The sequence below is a fragment of the Ziziphus jujuba genome, chromosome 7 (genome assembly GCF_031755915.1).
Source record: "Ziziphus jujuba cultivar Dongzao chromosome 7, ASM3175591v1".
NCBI classification, from domain to species: Eukaryota; Viridiplantae; Streptophyta; class Magnoliopsida; order Rosales; family Rhamnaceae; genus Ziziphus; species Ziziphus jujuba.
In genome coordinates this window covers 18653229-18677225 of record NC_083385.1, presented here as the reverse complement: position 1 = coordinate 18677225, position 23997 = coordinate 18653229, and the positions used below count along the sequence as shown (strand labels likewise).

At 29.9% G+C, this 23997-nt stretch overlaps 2 protein-coding genes and 1 long non-coding RNA gene across 3 annotated transcripts; 1 reads left to right on the top strand and 2 right to left on the bottom strand.

Moving 5' to 3' along the window:
- Nucleotides 1-1533: 1533 nt before the first annotated feature.
- Nucleotides 1534-2816, bottom strand: LOC125423911 (uncharacterized). Its single transcript, XR_007242661.2, has 2 exons — nt 2410-2816; nt 1534-1814 (listed from the first exon to the last, which is right to left on the bottom strand). It is a non-coding gene; the product is annotated as an uncharacterized LOC125423911 (long non-coding RNA).
- A 170-nt stretch (nt 2817-2986) lies between these two features.
- On the top strand, nt 2987-7908 carry LOC107405012 (uncharacterized). The gene is made up of 7 exons (XM_048479816.2): nt 2987-3265; nt 3676-3761; nt 4310-4456; nt 4571-4679; nt 5310-5433; nt 6278-6548; nt 7387-7908. The coding sequence occupies exons 1-7, from the start codon at nt 3142-3144 to the stop codon at nt 7492-7494; spliced, it is 969 nt and encodes a 322-aa protein (XP_048335773.2). The 5' UTR covers nt 2987-3141; the 3' UTR covers nt 7495-7908.
- Nucleotides 7909-21686: 13778 nt separating this feature from the next.
- On the bottom strand, nt 21687-22385 carry LOC125423861 (E3 ubiquitin-protein ligase RHA2B). Its single transcript, XM_048479547.2, has one exon. The coding sequence runs from the start codon at nt 22243-22245 to the stop codon at nt 21763-21765; it is 483 nt and encodes a 160-aa protein (XP_048335504.2). The 5' UTR covers nt 22246-22385; the 3' UTR covers nt 21687-21762.
- Nucleotides 22386-23997: the final 1612 nt, after the last annotated feature.

Sequence of the window (23997 nt, the reverse complement as noted above, 5' to 3'; positions counted from 1 at the left end):
TATTTCATTAATTTAATTAGTGAATTTTATAATTTATATATTGAGTTTATTTTTGTTTTTATGCCAAATTTTTTTAATACAAGTTTATTTATGATTTTATTTTATTTCATCTTATGATATCTTATTCTAGATTTAATAATTGGTTTTTAAAGTGTTTCCAATGTAAATTTTGAGTCTAAATTATTATTTGTATTTTATGGCATTTTAATTTATTGCATTTTATTTATTAATATTTCCTTGAATATTTCGGATATGAATTTTATTGTGATTTGTTTTATTCCATTTATGATAATGTGTTACAATTTAATATTGTTATTAACATTATTTTTATTTTTTCCATTATAAATTTAGATCTTTAAATTATTGTATTTTATTTAAAATTTATTTAAATTTTAAAAGAAGAACATTTCCAACTGAGTGAACTGTGAGGGTTTTAAGAGAAAATATCACTTTCAAATGCTTATTTATTTATTTACTTATTTATTATTAATTGATCAAGTTTTTTTTATTGTTATACTATTATTATTATTGTATAATAGATTGGATCACTCACTGAAATGATTAGCATCTCATCGTTTTTAAATCCATTCCCCTAAGCTCAGTTTAGTAGTTGTTGATCATTCGAGGCAAGCTCGACGTCTTGATCATCTCTGAAGTTTGAGGAGCCTTTCCTTTCTTTATTTCCATATTGTATTATTTCTTTCCATTTTGCATTGTAGAAAATTTTACGCTTAATTGTAGACATTGATGCTCTGTATACTGTATTAGACGCTATTTAATTAATATTTCACTTTTTTCTTGTTTATTATCTGAAGTGCTAGAATTTATGTAATAAATTGTAGTAAGGTGGGAGAAATAAAGAGATATTGTTGAAAGTGTATTTTCTGTAGGAAATTTTAAAGTAAGTCCAACCCTTAAGGGAAATTCTGTCGGATTTTCCATTGGAATATTCGGTAGGATTTCCCTGGGATTAGGACTTGTCTAGAGTTCCAGTAAGGAATCTTGGACGGGTCTTGACATTAATAAAAAAACTTAAGCAATGGCCTTAGTTATTGTAAGATCTTGATCTATAATAATCATCTGAGGTGCACCCTTTAGCATTGCCCTAAAGCATCTAACATGTCTACTTTCTTCATCAAGTTCAAATTTAAAGTAAAAGGTTAGGTTTTTTTTCTTCATCGGAAGAAAAAAAAATTCAATTAACAATTCTGCATCATTATCTTTTTTATCATCTCTCATCCGCTATCCATAGTTTCTTATATCTTTCTCAATACATCCGATATTTTGAAAACCATTAGCTTCTATTTCCAGCACTTTTATTTGTTGATACATTGGGATATTTGCTTTTGATAACTGTTGGCTCAAAACTCCTTTTGCAACTGACACAACTCTATGAGATCTTAACAAATTTATCTTGCTTGATATAGTAAGTATATGGTTATTCTCCTCTATAAAACGACTAATAATCCAATTTGGTCTTGTTTGCCTCTTAACCACTGTTGTTTTAGCTTTGCAGCCAACTCAAACTAATCCTCAGTTTCTTTCGCATAATCTTTGGACTGTATATTTTTCTTTCTTTGATAATGTTCATTCGTCTCTCCTTCCTTAAAACACACAAACTGTTTCCATATTAGCTCATTTGTTCCTTTTTTTCTCTTATTAGTACTCATTCTTGCACTAACTCTACATTATCATGCATATGCATTGTAAATTTGGAAAGCCTATTCAATTGTTTGAAATTCTTGTTTGACCTTTGGCTTTTTTGCTCTACAATTTGTGGAGTGTACAATGTTTCAGTCTCATCAAACATGTTGCTGCAAGCAAATTAAATATTTCAATTAATTATCATGTAAATAAAAATAATCAGTTTAGCACATAATAATGCAACCAGCCAAAGAGAAGCAATGCTGGGAAACAGAAAATATTGCAAATAATGACCACTGATAGATATGAACATATCAACGTTGTTCATCAAAGCTGGATAGTAAATGCATTTATCAATATGGTTTTCGTAGTCTGCATTACAGATATTTAATAAGCATCTTAAATTTTAAATAAGGAAAACTAAAGTTATAAATGACTACTGAAAAGAATTCCTCGACTTTTTTATTTTGCTTAATTTCATACCAAAGAAGAGTTCATAGATAAGATAGCCTATCTAGTCAATTACAAAGTTAGATTTCTTATAGAAGCTAAGCCAGCCCAATTTTGAGAGTTGATTTTTTTTATTTTTTATTTCATGTATCATAAAAAATAGAAAAATAACTTTCAATGTCATAATTTTCTACTAGTATAAACAAAAAAGAAAAAAAGAAAAAAAAGATTGTCAAAATTTTCAAAAATAACCAAAAAGAAAAAAGAAAAAAAAAAGGCAAATAAACCAACGACCAAAGGGAACAGGGGACATACCTTGTCTCCAATCTGTAGAGGAAAAGTTGTAGAATGGAAAAATGGGGGTGAGTGTGCAGCGACAAAGAAATAAAAGTGGTGGGGAGCTGATGGCCTTAAGAGTTGGCGGCTTTCTGCTGTTGGTTGGAGCGTATAAGGAAGAGAGGATGGAAGAAGCTGGTGAGCTTTTTCCAGTTGGGTATTGAAATTTTAGGAAGGAAGAGAGCAAAGAGTTAGGTCAGATCGTATAAGTAGGAAGAGAGGAAGGAAGAGATGCAACAATGTTTTATTTTTTTTAAAAAAGAAAAGGGTGTTAAAATGCACCGCTTTGATTAAATAGATGTTAGACTGTAACGTTAGTGAATAGTGCATTCCAATACGTGCGCAGTAGCAGTTCGCTGTCTATATATATATATAAAATACTAACGTTTACAAACTGGAAATAAAACGTTGTCGTTTGAAGAGACTTACAAAAGCGATATTCCCAATTTCCCATTTAGACTTCCTATAATTTTCTACGGAGTGTTGAGAAAGTTGACATCGGTTTGGTAGTTCTCTCAGGCGATCAAGCGGCGCGAGAGAAAAGAATTTAAGAGTTTTTTTTTTTTTTTTTTTTTTTTGGTTTTTGAATAAGAATTTAAGAGTTTGGGAATTGGGTTTTTTTCTTTCTTTTTTCTTTTTTAATGTAATTTTTCAGTTTCCAAAAGCCCAATTCTCTATAATCTCCACCAAGTTTCTTCTCTCGCAATTCAAATGGCGGATCACTCTGACGCTTCGCCACTCATCCCTCCATCGCCGATCACCGACCCAAACGAGATCGACCTCGAAGCTGGCCCTGGAGAACAAATCCAGTGCCGAATTTGTCTCGAAACTGACGGTACTTACTTTCCAATGTGTTTTTTTGTTATTTTTCTTTACACTGTTTTCCAATTTAGGGTATTGCATTTCACATTCTGGTCTCCAAATTTGTTGTTTGATTGGGAATTTGAGTTTGAGAAAGTGGGCAAGGAAGATTGAACAGTGTAATTGGAGTTATATGCCATTTGTTGTTGTTGTTGTTGTTGTTATTGTTGTTTCTTTGGAAATGCCAAAGAAAATTGTAAGTGAATTAAGCCCCGATGAATGGTTTTTGGGTTAGCTGAGAAAAAGAGTGAGCTGGGTCATGTGAATTGTTGATATTTTTGTAAATTAGATTGTTTTTCGTTATACTTTTTGACTTCTTAGAGTGGAGGGATTAACATCATCAGTGTTCTATGACTTATTTTTGACTTCTTTTAAAATACCCAGGTAGGGATTTCATTGCACCTTGTAAGTGCAAAGGGACATCAAAGTATGTGCACCGGGAATGTTTGGATCATTGGCGAGCTGTAAGGGTACGGATACAGTCTCCATTTTCTTCTTTTCTGAATTATAAAAAATAAAAAAAAAAATAAAAATAAAAAAATCAAATAGGATATTGTAATATATGTTATACAATTCCTTATTAGTTACTTTATAGAAGTAATGGTATGCCAGAAAAGCCCAGAAAAAAGTTACAAATGTCTCTTCTTTTGCCAAGTGAACTGAAAGTGAAGTCCATTGTCACCTGTAACAGTACAATGATTCACACGGCACCTGTCTTGTAAACAAGCTATATTTTCATAACTTATCATAGCTCTGAACAAATCGATTGTTCCTGTGCCATCGCTGAGTTATGAAGTTTAGTACTAATAGTAACTTGATGGAACTAAGATAATCTCTAATGAACGTGGAGGTATGGGTTTGATTTTTTTATGAATAAGATGTGTTTTTCAGATCAAGGCATATTAAGCTCCTAGTAATGTGCGTAGGTATTTCTGCATATTGATCAGTCTTCATAGGTGCTTGTTTAAATTGATTTATTTACCAGTTAGATCTGCTTATGTCGCTTTCCATTTTGCAGGAAGGGTTTGCATTTGCTCACTGCACAACCTGCAAGGCCCCTTATCATTTGAGAGTTCATGTTGCTGCTGATAGAAAATGGCGAACCCTGAAATTCCGGTTCTTTGTGACAAGGGATATAATATTTATATTTGTGGCTGTTCAACTTGTAGGTCATTGACTCTCTATGTGTTGCCTATACTTCTAGGATTTTTTTTTTTTTTTTTTTTTTTTTTTGGCATTGGAATATTTTAATTTCTATATTTTTGTGCCTTGTTTGCAGGTGATTGCTTCGCTGTCATATTTGGTGTATTTAATAGATAGTTACCAGCAATTCTGGATTCGTCTTGCATGGGGTTTTGATAGTGAACTTAGTTTCTACTACATTTGTGGTAAAATGTTAAATTCTCAAGAACTTCAAGTGATGCTTATTCAAATGCTTGTAATCTATGCTTCTCGTAGACAATGTTTCTCAGAAGATATTCCTTCTAATACCATATACTTCTTGGTTATTTCATGCAATGTTACCCAAACTAATCTTTGATCTGGAAGTGATTGGTTAAGAGTTTCAACTACCGTTAAAGTCATTGGTTCATATTGGTTTATATTATGCCCTCCACCAGATACACTTGTGCCTCATTCCTCCTTTTTATGATGTTATTGCCTAAACTTATGGCCCTTTTTAGCAAACTAGCATAGACCTTTTACTTGCATTTTAAATGTTTATCATGCCATTTATTATTTTAGTGGATACCATGAATAACTAAAATGAAATAATCAACTACAAATTGTCTTCTTCACCATAGAGACATGTTTGCCCTTTTTTTATTTTTTTATTTTTTTTTATCTCCTTCACTAAATTTTGCACATATTAATATATATATATTATTTTGCAGTGATTTACAGAAACAGTTTTAGTTATTAATTGTGCTAATTTCAATGGTACATGTATAGACTGTTGCTTCTTAATTGGTTGCTTTTCTTGTTTATGGTAATTCACATTGCGCTATTATTGAGTACAGGAGCTCTATTGTTCTTCGCTTTGCTTGGGTTATCTGGATGCTTCATTACCTGTTATGATCGTAGAGTGCACAATGATTTGGCTCAGCCTTGCCGAGAATTATGTCTTTGTTGCTGTCAACCTGGGTATTATTCTGCTGTTCCCCCATAATTTATTGTTTTTTGTTTCTTTAAGTATTTGGGTTAGAACTTTTCTAAAGAAGCATTTTTGATAGTTCTCCTTAGGTTAACAGTTTATCTCTGAGTTCTCATAATCTACTGTTGTCATTTTGTTTTATTTTATTCTTTTAACATTTGGCTTTTTCAGGAAAGATATAACTTATTTAAATATGGAAGTTTGATTTTATTCCTTAAATCCGTTATGGTTCAGAAAACAAATATATATATTTATAATTTTGTTAAAATGGTGGGCGGCAGTACAATGATGGGAGTGTGTATCAGTGGCATGGTGAGGTAGGTGGGGCTAGTTGGAATCAAGCTGAAGCTTGGGAGCTCTTTTAAATTGCACTTCATTACATCTTGGTTATCGTTTACTGTGCAGAATACGTACAATTTATGTTATATCTATAACTACTAGGGTTCTTTTATAACATCCTACATATAATTTTTGTTACAATGATGGGCCCAGTGGAATGATGGGGGGTGTGTCTTAGTGGCATGGTGAGGCAGGTGGGGCTCTTTGTAGTTGGAATCAAGCTGATGCTTTTGTTGAGAGCTCTTTTAGATTGCACTTCATGACATCTTGGTTACCATTTCTTGTGCAGAATGTGTACAATTTATGTTATATGTATAACTAATAGGGTTCTTTTATAACATCCTGGCTAATATTGCTTATGCAGAATACCACTGTAACTTTTTGGATTCTTATTGTTTTAGAAAAAGCAGTCCTTCTTCTTCTTTAGGTCTTTTGGCCATTGAGTGTTTTAATCTTAATCAATTTCAGTGACTCCATTTCTCTTAATTCCTGCAGTGTTTGTGCGGACTGTCATTTACCTGGCACTCTCTGTATGTGGACTGACTGTACCACATGCTTTGAAAGTTGTGCTAGTATGGCAGGTGAATGTGGTTGCTTAGGAGGTGCTGGTGAAGCAGGGCTACCATTACTTTTCATAATGGCTTTGATTGTGCTGGGGCTTTTTACTTTGATTGGGATATTCTACAGTGTATTGGTGGCTACAATGGTTGGACAACGGATATGGCAGCGGCACTATCACATACTAGCAAAAAGGATGTTAACAAAGGTGAGTCAATTTTAATTATCTTTTAACTGTTTTTTGGCTGCAGTGATATTGGTTTCTATTCTATGATGCATTAAACCATTGGTCAAACTGAACAGCTCAGTGAAGCTTTCTCCAAATGGATAGGTCTACTGAGCTCTGGCTGCATTCAGTTGAGCAACCGCCTCTAGAAGAACAAATATTTCACTTAGCCAAAGTAGATATATTAATCACAGACTGGTCTCTAAGATGGGATAGCAAAAATATTCCAATTTTGAACTAACTAGGATGGGCTGACATTAGGTATCCTGGCATTAGAAGTGTATGGGAGACCAACTTGCATGGTTGAGTTAAGATCTCTGGTGTTTGAAATAGAAGTTATGTTTTACTGTCATTTGGGGGTTTAGACTGTAATTACTACAAAGCACTATATGGCTTTATTGCTTCTTGGAAAACTTTGAACGCATGCTTGCTTTTGCAGCTCATTAGGTTCAAAAGGTTTTAGGCATGCCCTCCATCCACATTTGACGAATAGTTTGACTCATGTCTTATGTCTTTGTTATTGTCTTCATGTTACTGTTTCGTTTCTTGAGGATTTCTTATCCTCCCCTTTACCTTTTGTGTTGATTTCCTATCAATGTAATGTTGTTTCTTAGTATGATGAATAAAGCATAAATACTTTTTCCAATAAGAAAAAAAAAATTGTCAAAGAGATTTATGTAGCTATGGACAATGTATAAAGCTTTGTCAAAGTTGTGCATGTCTCTGAATGTTCTTGCTACTAGAAATGAATTGCTCTTCTGGATCTTCTTGTTACCAGCCACTGGGTGTCTGTTGTGACTGTTTGGTTTTCTCTTTTTAGGAATATGTTGTTGAGGATGTCGATGGTGAAATGATGGGAACTGATTGGTCTCCCCCACCTCTGCCATCAGAGCATGTTCAGCAGCTAAAAACACTTGGCCTCTTATAAATTAAATTGGAAAGGGGCCATTTCAATATTCACAAAAGTAACATTATGTAGATATGACTGCTCTCTCTATTTGATAGGTCATCCTGACTTTTGGGTTACAGAGTTCTCGCTTTGCTCCGGAAGAGTCTTATGCGCACTGAGAAAGATCTCCAATGCATTTCTTGTGCATTTATATTCATAAAATTGTGTATGATATTTTATGCAAGATGTCTGCAAATCTCTACCTTTAACTTTCAGTGCAAGAAAGATGCGAAAAAATATTTTAAATAACTTACTTGTATACCAGTTCTGTTGTAACCATGAATTGATATTTTCTTTCTTTTTATTTTGTTTCTTTTTTGGTCAAATTTATAGCGAAGTTGGCGGATGTAATATACTTAAAGCTTTTTTCCTTAGCGATTACCAGTTTCTGTATGTCTTATTGCCATCTGAGATTCTGAGTAAATAAATTGGATGAATTTAATATATATATATATATATATCTCGATCGGATTAGGAACTCGGAATTACAATGTCATATGCCTTATTTCCATGGGAGGAAAATTAAAACGCAACTTATATCCAAGATGATAAAATTTTATCAGCTTGCTAATTAAATGTTTAATCTATAGTGCTACGGGCACCAAGTTGTTTATTGGTTGAAAAATTAAGATAAACTGATACGAATAAGGAAATTTTTGAAGCCATAGGTGAAGGTCTATACAAAGATCATGACATAATTGTCTTTTTTTTTTTTCTTTTTTTTTTTTTCTGTTTGGGAAGAATAATGAGGTGTTATTTCATCATATTATTTTGTAAACAATTTGGTGCCTTCAATCTTATTAAACAATACTACTAGGTTACTGATTTATATATATATATATATATAATTTGGAATGTCAAATAATGTGAGACCTATTTGTTAAAAAAAAAAAAAAAAAGAAACGAAAAGAAAAGAAAAAGGATCTGCCAGAGGAATCAAATGAGAGCAAAGCAAATGTAATTGACGAGTTTGAGTCCCAAATTTTTAGTGAAATAATATGTGTATGCAGTAGTTACTGTTTATATATATATATACGTTTTGATTAATAAATAATAAAGATATAGAAAACTCATAAGAGAAGGGGAAAATAATTTTTATAGTATAATTTTGTTTAGTGAATATATGATTTGATATTAAAAACTCAGAAGCAGAGCACATGATGAAGGTCGCCATGTGCAATGTCGCACTAGATTTTAAGTCAAGAGGGAAGTGGGTTTCCTCAATCAACGCTTACTATAGTGGTCTTATAATTAGGTGTGTTGTGATTGGTAAGATTCTTAGTATGTACTATTTAAATTATTTGTATTAATAATATCATTAAATAAGTTATTTTAATTAAGGTTTTAAAATATCCACCGACCAGATTATAAGCCCACTAACAATATAAAGTTTGGTAAGGTTCAATGGATTGGTTAAAAATGGCAAAGTTTCATGAATATAATTAGATCCTCGTACCTCTTTACCAAACAATAGTGTCATTTGGGGTTTAAGATGTGTATGATTTAATTCATAAGAAAAGTCAATTGAATAATCATAAGAAAAATGTTATTTATTATAGTGAATAATTATTAATGAGACTTATACATTATATAGTAATTTAAATAACTATTATTAAAGTAGTTATTTTTTAAATTTTAATATAAAAAAATTAAATTAAATATCTTTAATCAAAATTTATCAAATAAATTGATAATCATTATCAATAATGATAAATAATAAAACTTTAACCGAAATACCGATAATGCTAGTAATTGTACAAGAAAAAAGTTTTTAAAGTTGGTCTTCTAGTGCTAACAGTTTTAAGCAAGTCTTCGAAGTAATTAATAAACTAAATTTACATTAAAAGTCTCATGCAATTATAAATAGATGTAGAAATTTTGAGTAAAAGGGTAAAGAGAGTTCACTGCCAATTACGCATGACAGAAAGTGCATCAATTACTTTAATTAGTAATTACGAAATCAAATTAAAGTGTTGACTGGCGGTGCATATACGCAAAGAATAAATAAATAAATGCTAAACTGAGAGGAATAATATGTATGATATCATAAGTAAAATATTATAGATTTTATATAGAAAAATCTCCCATATTTTGCACCTGCACCATTCAATGACAATATAAAAAGCCATATCCCCATAACTATGATTCCCAATTATGAAAATCATGCCTTTATGAAAACAGTTCAGATGGTAACAAGTACCCTATTAACTTTGGTTTTGATAGCAGTTTGAGATGTATGATTGTAGTGGATTATATTGGATTGAGTTTAAAATTGAAATTAAATTAAACTCAATCCAATATAATCATTAAAGTGTATTAGATTGTACTGTATTAAAATTCAGCTCAATCCAATTTCGTATCAGTTTTGAACCTTGAAAACCTGTTTATTTTTATCTTGAGATAGTCAGCAAGTCTTTTAGTTCCTGACAAAAATCAGGTTGATATAATGACAGTCACTGCATTTATTAGATTTATTTAATTGAATTGGATTAAATCTTTTAAACTTATATGTAAATGGTTGAAGATCCCATGATTGACTGGTGAGATAGTTATACAACTTTATAGCATGACTCAAAACCATGTTGTTCAATTAACGTATGAAAAATCCTCTTTTCCCAATTTATTTTTTTTTTAAAAAAAAATTAACGTATAAAAAATAAATAGTATATGCTAGTGTTTTAAATGGTAAAAATGTAAGATGAGATGTAAATGCTAGGTTGTTGAACCGTAAGTTTTTCAATAATTAAATTTTAATATTAAAAAGTTTTTTTTTTGGTTGAAATAATATTAAAAAAAGTTAAATATATATTTAGATTGATATGAAATTAAAATATAAAAATATAAATAAAAAGTTACATAAGTATAAAATTAATAAATTATAAATAAATATATAATAAAACATACACTTCTTATTTATAGGTAATAACTTATAAAGATAAAATAAGTTTTTTTCTTTTTTTTTTTTATAAAATAAAAAACAAAGAAGATTAGATTTAACAATACTCAAAAGCGTATTCCCTATTTACTGATATAGATGCCTCATAAAAATGACGTCCTAAATTTTAAATTTTGGAAATATATTTTTTGGGCGAGCCTCGAATTTAACCGCGTACGAGTCTTTTAAAAACACTGGTAAATGCGTAGAAACATAAAGAGGAAAAGAAAACATAGACATTGACAAAAATGCCCCGCGCTAGTAAAAAGAAGCGAGAGGGTGGGTCAGATGGGTTTGTACCACCCACGGTTTTTAAGACATTACGTATCTAATTTCCATATGTGGCCCCTGATCCTGATCTGGGGGTGTTGTCTGTTTTTCTTCTTCTTCTTCTTCTCATTCTCTCTCTTTCGCTGGTTTTGTAACACCACTGCTCATTCCTATTGACCAAAATACCCTTACCACTTTTACTAATAAGTAATTACCAACCATTTTTTCTCTTTTACTCTAAAATCATTAATCATCTTGAACATTCTATGCAAATCCTATGTAACAATTTCTTCATTGAGATTTTATATTATTAATGACCACGTATAGGTGGCCAAGTTTTGAAGTCTTTACATTTCATCATGAGGGTTCACAAAAATTTCTCTCTCTCTCTCAAAAAAAAAAAAAAAAAAAAAAAAAAGAAGTACTCTAAATTGATATTACTATTGGCTATGGTAATGGACCCACTTCTTGAAATATTATTAAAAAATGTTTAATAGATAATGGTTTTCTATAGTGAAATTACTACTAATTATCTCTTGGAAAACAAACAAAAAAATTAGTGAAACTTACCGTGTGGGATTAGCACTTTCTTTTGTCTTTTCTTGGTAAAAGCATATTCTTTGCCTTTTAACTAGAAAGCCTCACGTCGAGAATGATCAAACAATGAAATAAAACCGTCTTAATCAAAAATTAAATGAAAACGTCAAATTATCCTCGAAAAACGAGAAAAAAAATGAAATGAACGTGAAACGCATTTTCCTAAACCCACAGAAAACCTTTTTTCTTTTTTTTTATATGCAGTCCTAGTCACTGCCCTAAACCCTTGTCTCCAAAAACCATTAAGCAAATACCACCGACGAAATAAAATAATAATAACAAATTAAAAAAATTAAAAATTAAAAATATCTGTGGGAAAAACATTAACCCAAACTGTTCTAAGCCTTATCCATTTCCTTTTGACGTGTTCATATCTTCCTATAAATACATCATCAAATGACCTTCTTCTCCATCAATATTACACTCTGGAAAAAAAAAAAAGGGAAAGCCTTTTGATTTGTCTTTGAAGTTTTAGAAAGAAAGAAGATGACAGATATTGCAATTCTTGTTGCTGAGGAATTTGAAAGAAGGATGAGCTATGCAAAGAAGGAAGGGAGAGATAGTGAGGCGGCGCAAATTGACTTGGTTTCTTGTGCTTCAGTGCTTGCTCAGTCCATCAAGCAGAAAATTGGTGAAAATCAGAAGATGGACTACTTTGTGAAATGGGCAATAAGAGAACCTAAAACCCAGATTGGTCTTGCTGCTTCCAGTGGATTTTTCTCTGCTTGAATTTTGTACTTTTTTTTTTTTTTTTTTTCTGGTTCTGAGTTTTTTCTATCTTGTTCATTTTCCCCCCTAATTTTTCCTTTCTATTTGTACATATTCATCTGCTTTGAATTAAGCAACTCCCACAATGAAATTTGTCTTTGTGGGGGGGTTATAAAACTGTAATCGGAAGCATATTATCAAATTTCAGTTCCATAAAAAATCTGAAAAGAATTTTGTTCAAATTTCTTGTTTTTCATTTGGGAAAATGGTTTATTTTCAACTTAAAGCAAATACCCAGTTTCTTGAGAATGGTGGGGAATAACTTTATTTTTTTGTTGTTTTTCGCAATTTTCTGGACTCATTCCTTAATCTTCTTGACATGCCCACGTGGTATCTGTACCCCACACAGAGAAATAAATTTGTGAAAAAAAAAAAACAAATTGCCAGTCTATAATAATCTTTATCCCTTTTTCTTTGAGGAGAGTTTGCAAAGCATCGTTATCATTTTCTTGGAATACCAAATAGAATACCGGCATCTTTCTGGAAAAAGATCATTTTGGGTCCTGTTAAAAACGACCTGTCGTTTTGCGCTTAAAAAATTATTAAAAAACAAGTAAAAATACTTTAAGAGGGAGTAAAGGTTAAAACGACATGCACGTGTAATGTTGGCAGTTTTGCTGATTGTCGGTCCACTGGGCCGCACCTTGATAACATCATTGTCTCTCTGTCAAATTGTGATCGGTAAAGCAACGTTTTGTGTTTCTTTCCTCATTGCAAAAACGACTTGTCGTCTAACCAACTTCTCAAAATATCCGTTTGATAGTGTAATCCGAATAAAGCAGACTAAGCGAGCAATTCTGTGCCTTAATCATTGGTTCTTCTAAGAATTTATTGACATTTGAAAGCAGTGTTTTTCTAAAAGACTTTAAAATTCAAAAATAAAAATAAAAATAATAGCAATCAAGTTTATTATATATATATATATATATATATATACACACACACACACACAGTTTCACGAAAAATCTATTTTAGTGTAATAAAATAAAATGAGACTAACTGTATAAAATAAAAGGTACCTTTTATCATTATTAGATTTTTATTTAAAAGTTTAATTACTATCTATTTTAATTTAATAAAAATAGATTTTATTTAAGATTAAGTGTACAAAGGAAAGTCCATTGTTCATAATTATTGGATTTTCAAAATTATTAGATTCTCATTTTAAGTGATAAAGTTAGATCAATTGGTAGAATTTTATGGTCATCAAAGATGAATCTATATAATATATAAAAATTAAATAGTTAATATATAAAACTGTTATGTGTTATCGTAAAGTTATGTGGGATTTTCTTAAAAATTATTAAAAAAAGAAAAAAAAAATATTCATGAAATAACTATGTTTCTCCTTCCCCTCGTTTTTAGAATTTAAAAACATATTGGGCAAAATGTTTGACAATACTAAAAAAAATGAGAAAATTCTGTTTACAAAATATTAAATACTTATAGTGTATATTTTTCATAACTAAGGACGGATCTACTGAATGTATACGTAGTGTATATTTTTCATAAGTTTGGGGTGTACAAATGTACTTTTTATTTTGTCTACATCAACGGCACCTCATTTGGAGTATTTATCGGGAAAACTGTTCATAATTTATAAAAATAAATAAATAAATAAAAACTAAAAAAAATTCTAAACTGGTTCGATCTCCTTAATATTATTTACCCATTTTAATTGGTCCTTATCAGCTAGATATGGGCCTGATTACCAAAATAAAGGTATATATGGGCCTTGTCACAAAAATAAGAAAGTGTTGCCATTTAGTAGTGTTATAAAAGGTGGAAAAAGGCATCGGCTAGGAATATTTAAATGTGATATTTTTAGATAGCATTTCCTATAGTGGTAAGGTTTAGAAAAAAATAGTCAATATTGTATTAACTGCCTAATACGCACCTAAGCTCTAAAAGATGTGAGATTTTTTGTTTTAAATTTTTTTTTTAAGATTATTTTTAAAAAATATTAAAAAAATAATTCATAAGAAATTAAAAATATATATATTGTTAAAAAATAAAAACTTTTTTTAAGATTAAATTTTTTTCTTAAACAAAAAAAAATGAAAATGATGAATAAGAAAAATAAGAGTAATAAATTAGAGATTCTACCAGCAAGTGATACTAGTAATGCATAATCATGAATTGCCGAAGGTTGTAATGATGATCAAATTGATGATGAAATAGAGAATTATATGTTACCACCTAAAAAAAGTTCTAGAAATACTCAAGTTGAAATTAGAAAGCTCTAGGAAAATAATTTTGTATCGGATGGCACAGAAGATGAGTTGGATGAAAATGTAGATATTGAATTAGAGTCTGATAAAGAATTAAATAAGAGATAGATTATGATAATAGCTAAAATATATACTAATTTAGTAATTATTAGATATATGTAGGTTTGTAATATATATGTTTTGAAACTAATCTTCTGTTGGAAACTTGAAAAACATGAATTTTCATAAATATATTATGATCAATTACATATTAATTCATGTTTATTGCACATACAAAAATAATATAGATTTATATATTTTTTTATATTTAAAATATAAATTATTTTATTTATTTAGTAGCCTTATAATAATTAAAATAATAATATAATTATAAAATATCTTTCACACCAAAACTTCACCTATACATATCTAAACTCATAGGACTTAAAAGCTTAATTTTACCACCTTACAACGTTTTACACCTTTTACAACATTGCTATTTAGACAACCAAAATTTCTTGCTACAAAGCATTTTTATACGATATTACAAAAACATCCTTTTGACTCTCCCTGTTTTTTATTATTGGCGCTCGCTCTCTGCACACAACGCAAACCAAGCCCAACGCCCACCCTGTTACAGTCTGACTCGTCAGAATAAGCAAAAGTGGGCCCTGCACACTAGTTTTAAATGTGGATTGTAAATTGATCGACAATGTCCCTCGCAAGAACAATTTACACGGTGTCAGTAGTGCAAGCACCAAATAAAAAACTAAAGCAGCAAAGAGCTTTATTGGATACTGTGCAAAAATAAAGTACCCCTAGCATAGTGCAAGTACACATTTACCCACCCAAAAAAAAAAAAAAAGTACACAAGGCAACAAAAAATTGAATAAAGGGCATATGTTTTATTGGATATTGATGGTGAGAAAAATAAAGAGATTACAATTACGTATTAAAAGTTTTTATCTATATTGATGGTCTAGCCCAGCACTCCGTTAGCTACCCTTTTTTTAAAAAACTTACGTAGCTATTATTTTTCTAGCAGAAAAAACATCAAAATACGCAAAAAATTATAATGTATTATTCTTTACAATATAAAAAATATATTCAAAATTAGTGATCATGAGTTTGATTAATAATTCTGGATAAACTTTAATTTGGTGATTATGACCAAAATATAAGGTATATTTGTCTCACAGACTCCCATCCCAACAGTTATACAAAGTTTTGATCGATAATTGAAATATTTTTTTATATGAGAAAATAATAATTCAAGCATTTTTGTTTTTTTTCTTAATTCTTATTCATTAAAAAATAATAATAATTCAAAAAGATCCGAAAAATTAATAGTCCAATAAAATTAAAATCTATAAGACATGTTAAGCCAATAATATAAGAATTTTTGTTATGTATAATTGTAATATAATTATGAAGAAATTACCAGCCACTTGATCTTGAAGATCTATTTTGATATCTCAAAATACAATAAGTATGTTAAATTGGTCAATACTACATACTTATTCAAGGAAACCAAATTGGATTTATAAAAAAGTTAATTTTTAGATCGGTTAAAATACTTTATATAATTTCAACAGTAAAATTATAATTGAATTAGATCGCAAGAATTTGCTACTGTGGGTCTTGTATAACGGCCAAAATACTGCATATTAAACAAAACACACCTACCATTTGTAATGGTCTATTGGTCTATTGAATCTCTTTCAAACTTCTTTGAACTGGTACTAAATTAATATTTGAGATTATAAGCTTATTTATATATTTTATTATAAATTAATCTATGATCAATATGGAACTCTTTCAATTAAACCAGAATTTTTACCATTCCAAATTATACGTAATTGAAATAATATAATCTGTAAATTATATATAATTGATGTGGACGATGATGCCGGTCGTAGTAGCTGTTAGATTGGATAGGTGGATTGAATCGGTTTGATATAACTCTCTAAGCATCTTACAATCAAGTCAAGTACTCTCCTTACCAGACCATGCACGATTATTCCAAGAGAGTCACTTTCTCTAATGCAAAGGAACAAAAAGTCATGGTCTTGGGCACAAGAAATCCCTAGAGCACAGCCACAACACCACCAACCACATCTACCTAATTTCTTCATGTATATTAGAGTTCCTGATAAACACTGCCACGATAATTACCTCAATTTTGATTTTTCTTTTGTCACTAATCTGAACTATCAAAACTAGTCTTACAAAAGGCCTTGCGTGTATGTTGCTTGGGCTTAATAGTCTTAACAACATGTAATAGGTTTATAAGCACTTTTTTTTTTTCCCTTTCTTTTATATATATATATTTATTTATTTTAATCATTCATACTACTTAGCTTTTAATAAAGTCTATAATCAAAGTAGCTCTTACATATCTTGACTAATACTAATACTAAAGGGACTTATTTTGTTAACTAATATCTTGATTTACTGTTTTATATCACTCTTATTTAATTTGTGAATATTTATAGTCACAAAATTTATTAACAAATTTTTAGATACCAACTACAGTGTATAGCATACTTACATAATAATAATAAAGTGTATAGTATATTAATAATTGACAATTTATATATATAGGAAAATTTTACTATACAGTAACCATATTTGGATAAAATACAAATATTGTATATATGGAATACATGTAATTATTATTTTTATTACATATAATCCTATAGAATTGTTTATTATATGCATTTTGTTACTAGATATCCATGGTGGAAAGATTATATTTATATTAGTAAAAATACATTACAAACAAAAAAGAAAATTATGATTAAGTACATGCCAAGAAGCTAGACTCTTTTACTGCAGTAGTGTCAAACATGATGATCAAGTGATTTCTCTGCCTAAGTAGTTAAGTGCGTACGTGGTATATTTCCTTCAGTTATAATATTAATTAAAATTTATATCTATATTTTATGGAAAAATGCAATAAAACATTTTCAATATCATTTCGTTATAATTTTAAAGTTTTAATTGTGTGTTCTGTTTTTCTCCATTTGTTATAACATAATTCAAATAAATACTCTAAACAGTAGTACCTTTTAAGGTTAATTGAATTTACCAAGAAAATTAAGGTTAATTACATTAAAATATCTTTGATTTATTGGGTTTTATAATTTAGGCCATGTATTTTCATAATTAGCAATTTAGACCATTAATTGTTTAATTGTTATAACTTAATTCAATTGTCAGTTTATTAAACACATTAATGGCATTTTTGTACAAGAACTTGAAAAAAAGAAATGATTGAGATGTTGATCCCAGATAAAAAAGTAACAAATTAAAAAATTAAGAGGTTAATTTGTTATTTTGTAAAATTAGAAATTCTGAAAGCTGAAAATATTAAAATATAATTAATTTTATCACTCATTAATGAAGGCATAAAAAGCAATTTAGTCAAATGTTAATGTGGTCCGAATTTCTAGATAAGATAAATCAAGGAAGAGGACATTTTTAAATCCAAACCTAACTGAAGTCAAAGCCCGAAACATCACCTACGGTGTTCACTGCTATATGAGCTTTTTTAAAATTTTTATGTAAATATTATATAAGATTTTTTATATCATTACCCCTAACCTTCTACTATTTTTACAATTTGCCTCTTTGATCTTTGTAATTGACACCATTATCTTTTAACCCTTACAAATAGTGTTGCTATACCTAAAAATGCTAACACCGTTTATTTCTAAGTGTTAAAACCTTGGTGATAGCCATCCCTTTCTCCTTTGGCTTTCAAAGACAAATCGGAAGCATTACCTACTCCAATTAGTAACTGACTGTCCCACATGCAACTGATATAATAAGAACTTAACTCACTGCGTCTATGGTTAATATCCCCCTAAAAAATTGATTGAAATAAGAAATGCTCACACGGTTGCAAACCCAATGAAGATGAATGGACTATAACGACAAACTAATAGCATGGATGGATGAAAATAAATTTGCAGACAAATTAGAATACGACCATTCAACACATACAAAGCAAAAAACAAAGCAAAACTTGGAATTTCATATATATATATATAGATGGGGTAACATATATATGCAATTTTTTCTTTTTTGGCTAATTAATCAATATGAAAGAGAACATGGAACTAGCCTAGTGGCCTACGCCTAAACATCTATAATTAAGAAAGATTTTAAAAAAAAAAAAACGATGGAATTAAAAATACAAAAAGAACAAAATAAAATAAAATTCAATATACCACCATCTTCAATTAAAAAAGATGAAAATGTAAAAGGATAATAAGGAATGGGTTGGATAGGTAATGTTCTCAATTTGCCTTTAAAATTTCAAGGGTAAAAGAACTAGCATGCATTCCACATAGACTTTAACACCTTCATAAAAACTGCGGTAACATTTTAGGATGTAATAACATTGTTTGTAAAAATTAGGTGGTTGTATAGCCAAATATAAAAGTCATGGGATAAAATTGCAAGAATGGTGATACATTACAGAATATAATGTAAGAAATGACGTAAATTGCAAAAATGATGAAAGATTAGGAAAAATAATGCAGGAAACGCTAATATATAATATTTTAGAACCATTTTTCACTACTTCCTCATTTTCTTTACTAGAGGATGATGCTCCATTTGAAGTTCTAATATTTTCTTCTTGTGCACTAATTGCATGGTAATAATTACAAAGTTCTTCCTCGTTGAAAAGCCACACATTTTTTATTTATTTATTTTTTTCTCTAAGGGGCCGGGCCAAATCATTTTGTCACTGGCTGCCTTGTGTGTGTGTGTATATATATATATGGTCCAATAAAAAGAGTGACTTTTCTTCGTTGACCAGTAACGCTTTCAATCATAAAGATATCCACAATTTTCAGTTTCTGTGAACCTAGCTAATTTCCCCAAACAAATCATGATTTTACAATTGGAATTTCTTTTCTTGCACTCACAAACAACCAATAAAATTTGCCCATAAGGGGTGCGCAATCTAGCAACTTCTTTGAGTCCAATGTAAAAGAAACAAAAAGTGTGTGTGTGTGTGTGTGTATTTTTTATTTATTTATTTTTTTTTTGTGCTAAATAATTTGTCTAAGTGCTCATTTTGTGAATGATACTGAAACACTTCTCCTTCTAGGAAGTGATAAGCAACCACCAAATTTAGTGGCTCATCTAGAAGCACTAAGTAAATTATTTTCTTAAAACAAAATCATCAAAAATTAGTACTTTCATGTTTTTGGCTAAACACTATACAGAGTGTTTTTATCTGTTTTGCAGAAATTTTAGCACTCTAGAAAAGACTAATAATTAACAATACTTAAAAATCCATATTTTTCCAACTAATATTCTAAATGGTGTTTAGAATGATAAAATTAAATAAATAAATAAACTTCAAAATATTCGATTTAATTGCATACCAAAGATCCAACTTTTGGTTAAAAGGAAGAAGACTAGCATGGATATGACACATATCCACATCCTTTAGCAAAAAAATTCCAACAAGAAGAAAAAATGGTTTTCCAAAAAGAAAGTAAGACCTAGAACCACTGGCGTAGTTGATTTCCATGGAAAACTAATGGGAAAAAGACCATAGACCAATGCATTTGACTTATATTTCCATGGAGATTCCGAAGGGACCCTCCAAACATGTTGTCTTCCCTTAACCAAACTGACACTAACCATATATCATCACACTCTATAAACTCTGATCAATGACCACTATTGGTGATTATATGGCTTTCTATTGACCTATCCCTCTAGTTACGTTTTTGGCATTTGTTAACCAAATACAAAATACAATTTACGGCACCCACTCTTTGAAAAAAGAAGCTATATGTCGTTCACAACTTTTTTGTAAAGATAGGAATCTGTATCATGTGTCATTTGTGGTTCCTATGGTTTGGAGGGCCTTATTTTACTTTGCTTTACTTTTATTCTCAAATTTGATACTTCATCCAATATTATCACTACTATATTGACTTGTTCATCTACCAATCCCGTTTTGCATTAAATAAAAAAAAAAAATGGTTCATCATCAATTTATTCAACTGCCCCTACTTCCATTTGGGTTTCCGTATATCCACTTCTTCTTGTCCCTCTTGTTGTCATTTGTTTCATGAAATGACATTAAATGATCGACCCCCCGCATTTGTATACTACTATACCACCAGCAGAACCTATTAGCTGTAAGATTTGGAAAGAGGAAATTGGATATCTTATAAAACTCCAATTTCTTTTAATTAATGTTCCAAATTTCATAACTGTATGGATATCCATATTTTAGCACCAGATCTGATGGAATTTAGAATCTGGGAATTTACATTGGTTGTCGTCGATATCTACACGGTCCCAAAAGGATAGTTAAAGGAATGGTATGTTTATATATTTATATGAAACTGTTTAAAATTATTATATGCCACTTGTTCCCTTTGAAATTCCCTTAATTAAACAAGTGCTTTGCAGAATAAAAGTATTTTTTTTTTTTTTTCCCTTGTCCCTGTAAAGACCCTTCAAAATATAGGCATATAAAGCAATTATATAGTATATATTTGGATCCACTTTATTAGGTTAGAGTGCATCAATATATCTCTACCCTCTCTACCTACCAAGGACTATTATTGAACTTAGCCCACTGCTGCTAACTCTGGTAGGTCACCACTGATATTTTTTATTTATCTTCGAAATAAAAATTTGTTCTTAAAATTAGATCACCAAAACTTATCTATACACCTCTGATATTGGGTTCGTGGCCCTGTACCCACCAACTGTGGACATCCCTTTTTCAAGCAATTTTGTAATAAATAAATAACTTCCGAGCATATATTCCAGGTAAAAAAAAAAAAAAAAAAAGAAGCACTATTTGTAGTATCTTCAGGACATTGTCAATAAATTTTTGGGTTTACGTACTTTCAAAACCCCAAAAATTATTGTTGAAAATTATCCCAGGTAGTCCAAAAGTTTTGAGGAGTGAAAAAATAAAAAGTAAAAGAATACCGAGTTCCTACACTTAGGGATTTTCTTTTCTTGTTGGATATTCTTCCTAGTTCATTATTAAAGTGTCAAATTTATTACCCAGGAGCACATAAAATTTGTCATTTAATTTACTCTGCTTTTCTTAAACTGAAGCCTCTGCATTATGTGTCTCATTCTCTCTTGGAACATGAATAGGCATTGTAAGTATTATATATATATATATATATATATGTTTTTACAAATGAGGAAGGGGGCTTTATCCCAAACCAAAATTGGAACCTTAGATCTGAAAACGCACTCTAGGCATTGAAAGTTAATACTGCATTTTGCAAAGAACATTTTTAATCAGTGACAAGTTATGCAGAGATTTCATAAATCGTATATAATAAATTAGAAAATACTACTAAGTAGAGAAAATGCTATAAAAAAAATTCTAAAACAAAAAAGGAGTATATAATATATCTAGAAAAATATTTAAATTCAGAAAAAAATAATAAAATAAATAATTCAGAAGTATCTATGCAAGCTATTCCCATGTAATGCAGACAAGAAGAAAATCATCTCTTCATCACTCCCATCATACTCAACCCGGTTCCTCATCCGGTGATAACCGGCAACGACTTCCTCCGGCAAGACCTTCGTCCGGCAAAGAGGACACGTGGCCCAATATTGCTGCAGCCATCTGTCAAGGCAGTCCAGGTGGAAAGTGTGCTTGCATTGGAGCTTCCTGATCTTGTCTCCTTCTTCGAACTCCGACAAGCAAACCGAACATTCCGGCAGCTCCAGCCTCAATCTCTCCGAGAAAAACCTTGTTGGGTTTTTTTCCTCGATGAGTTTGAGATACTGGGTCGTCGTGATTACGCATTTATCCGAATTGGGTTTTGCTCCGGTGATTGATCTGACAAGGATTACCAATTCGAGAAGGAAGAGAGTGAAGAACACCATGCACATACTGTAGAGGTTAGACAAGAACTTGGAGAGAGCTGCCATAGCTGCTAAAGAACAAGAAGAAGATGTGGAGAAAGAGGGAAGAAGGACAAAAGAATACTTGGAATTTTATATGGGAAGCCTCCTAAATGTGGATGGTTACAGAGAAACCATGCTTTGTATATACATACAAATTTTATGTATACATACCTACGGTTTTGGATTTGATTTATATATGGGAGGGGAGTATATGGAATTTTGATGTTGTCTAACTGAAATGATGACATGTGGATAATGCCATAACCCTAGATTTATGGTGGCAGCTTTCAATCGTCATCAGGATCATCCGTTATGTTTGGTAAAGGCGGAAAAGGTAGGGTGCGGCAAATGGCTATTTATATACTATGGCACGAGAATAAGATATTGAAAATATCAAATATCGGTAAGAATTATCATTAATTAAATGTCACTTGTGAAATATATATATATATATATATTTTTTGTTGGATAAAAGTTTTATGTCTCTATTTTTAAATCTCTATCTTTGTTCATTGTTATCATGATGTCATTTTATTTAACGAGATTAAAATAAATAATAAAATAAACTGAAATTTAATTTAGGAAGTATCAAAATTATGTGAAAAACTAATTAATGGGAATTATTTTCTTTAATTTCAGTTTCTCGAGAATCAATTTTTCAACTGTTGATGATGCTCTCAAATAAGGTTTTAAGTGAAAAAAATAGTTAACGAGATGAGATTTTATCATTAATTGAACAAAAAATGAATATTTGAAGATAAAAATATAGAATATTTTCATTTGAGATTTGATATAGTCAAAACTTCATAATAAGACCTTATGATAAATATATTCTAGACATGATATTAATGCATGTTATCTAATTAATGCCATGTCTTTTAATTTATTGGTTTTTTTTTTTTTCAAGAACAAAACCTAAATAAGAAATGAACAAGCTTATACGATTTGCATGAAAAGTACCAGTAACCTCTAGTTGATTGGAAAGTCCATTATAAACTTGAATTTTTTTTGTATATGGCAATTAATATGGATGATAAGAACTATTATATAAAATTTCATTATAATAAAATCTTTTTGTAATCCTACCATGTCAAAATTCCATGTGCAAATATATAGGACGCGTTTATGTATTTATTAATATTATATATACAACTCATTTAACATGAACATATGGATTTCTTTAAAAAAAACAAAGTCAAAACAAAAAACATGCACACATATATATATATATATATATATATTTATTTATTTGTGTATGAAACCATTATTAAGATAATTAAAATCATTGACATGTTAACTGTGGTAGTATATATAATATATCTTTTTAGTTAGTTGAATAGGCCAATCCATTTAATACTATTAAGAATTACAATTATTATTATTATTAAAGGAAGAGTACGATTTTTGATGGGTATGCATATTACCAAAAAAAAAAAAAAAAAAAAAAAAACGAAAAAACGGACCAGAAGGCTGAGTCCACTTTTAAAATCATAAGAAAATGGCGGTTAAGAACGATCTAAATTAATTAATAATTTTACACATGATAAAACTGAAAGGAACTCTCACGACGTTTTTTTTTTTTTTTAAATTATAAAATTTATTTTGTGGGGATACCATTTGATCCACCATTAAATACTCTTACTCAAATTAAAATTGAATTAGGCTTTCTATTTATTATTTAGAATCATTGAATCAGGTCAAAACAGTCATAGTCTACCAAAGCGGAATTAAATAAAAAGTTTATTGAAAAAAAAAAGTGATTTTTAAATAAATATT

What these genes read in the sequence shown, in the direction of transcription:
- LOC125423861 (XM_048479547.2), bottom strand. Translation starts at nt 22,245, where the DNA reads ATGGCAGCTCTCTCCAAGTTCTTGTCTAACCTCTACAGTATGTGCATG.
- LOC107405012 (XM_048479816.2), top strand. Translation starts at nt 3,142, where the DNA reads ATGGCGGATCACTCTGACGCTTCGCCACTCATCCCTCCATCGCCGATC. An exon ending in TATTTGTGGCTGTTCAACTT is followed by an intron (nt 4,457 to 4,570) that starts GTAGGTCATTGA and finishes CCTTGTTTGCAG; the next exon opens with GTGATTGCTTCGCTGTCATA. An exon ending in TAGTTTCTACTACATTTGTG is followed by an intron (nt 4,680 to 5,309) that starts GTAAAATGTTAA and finishes TATTGAGTACAG; the next exon opens with GAGCTCTATTGTTCTTCGCT.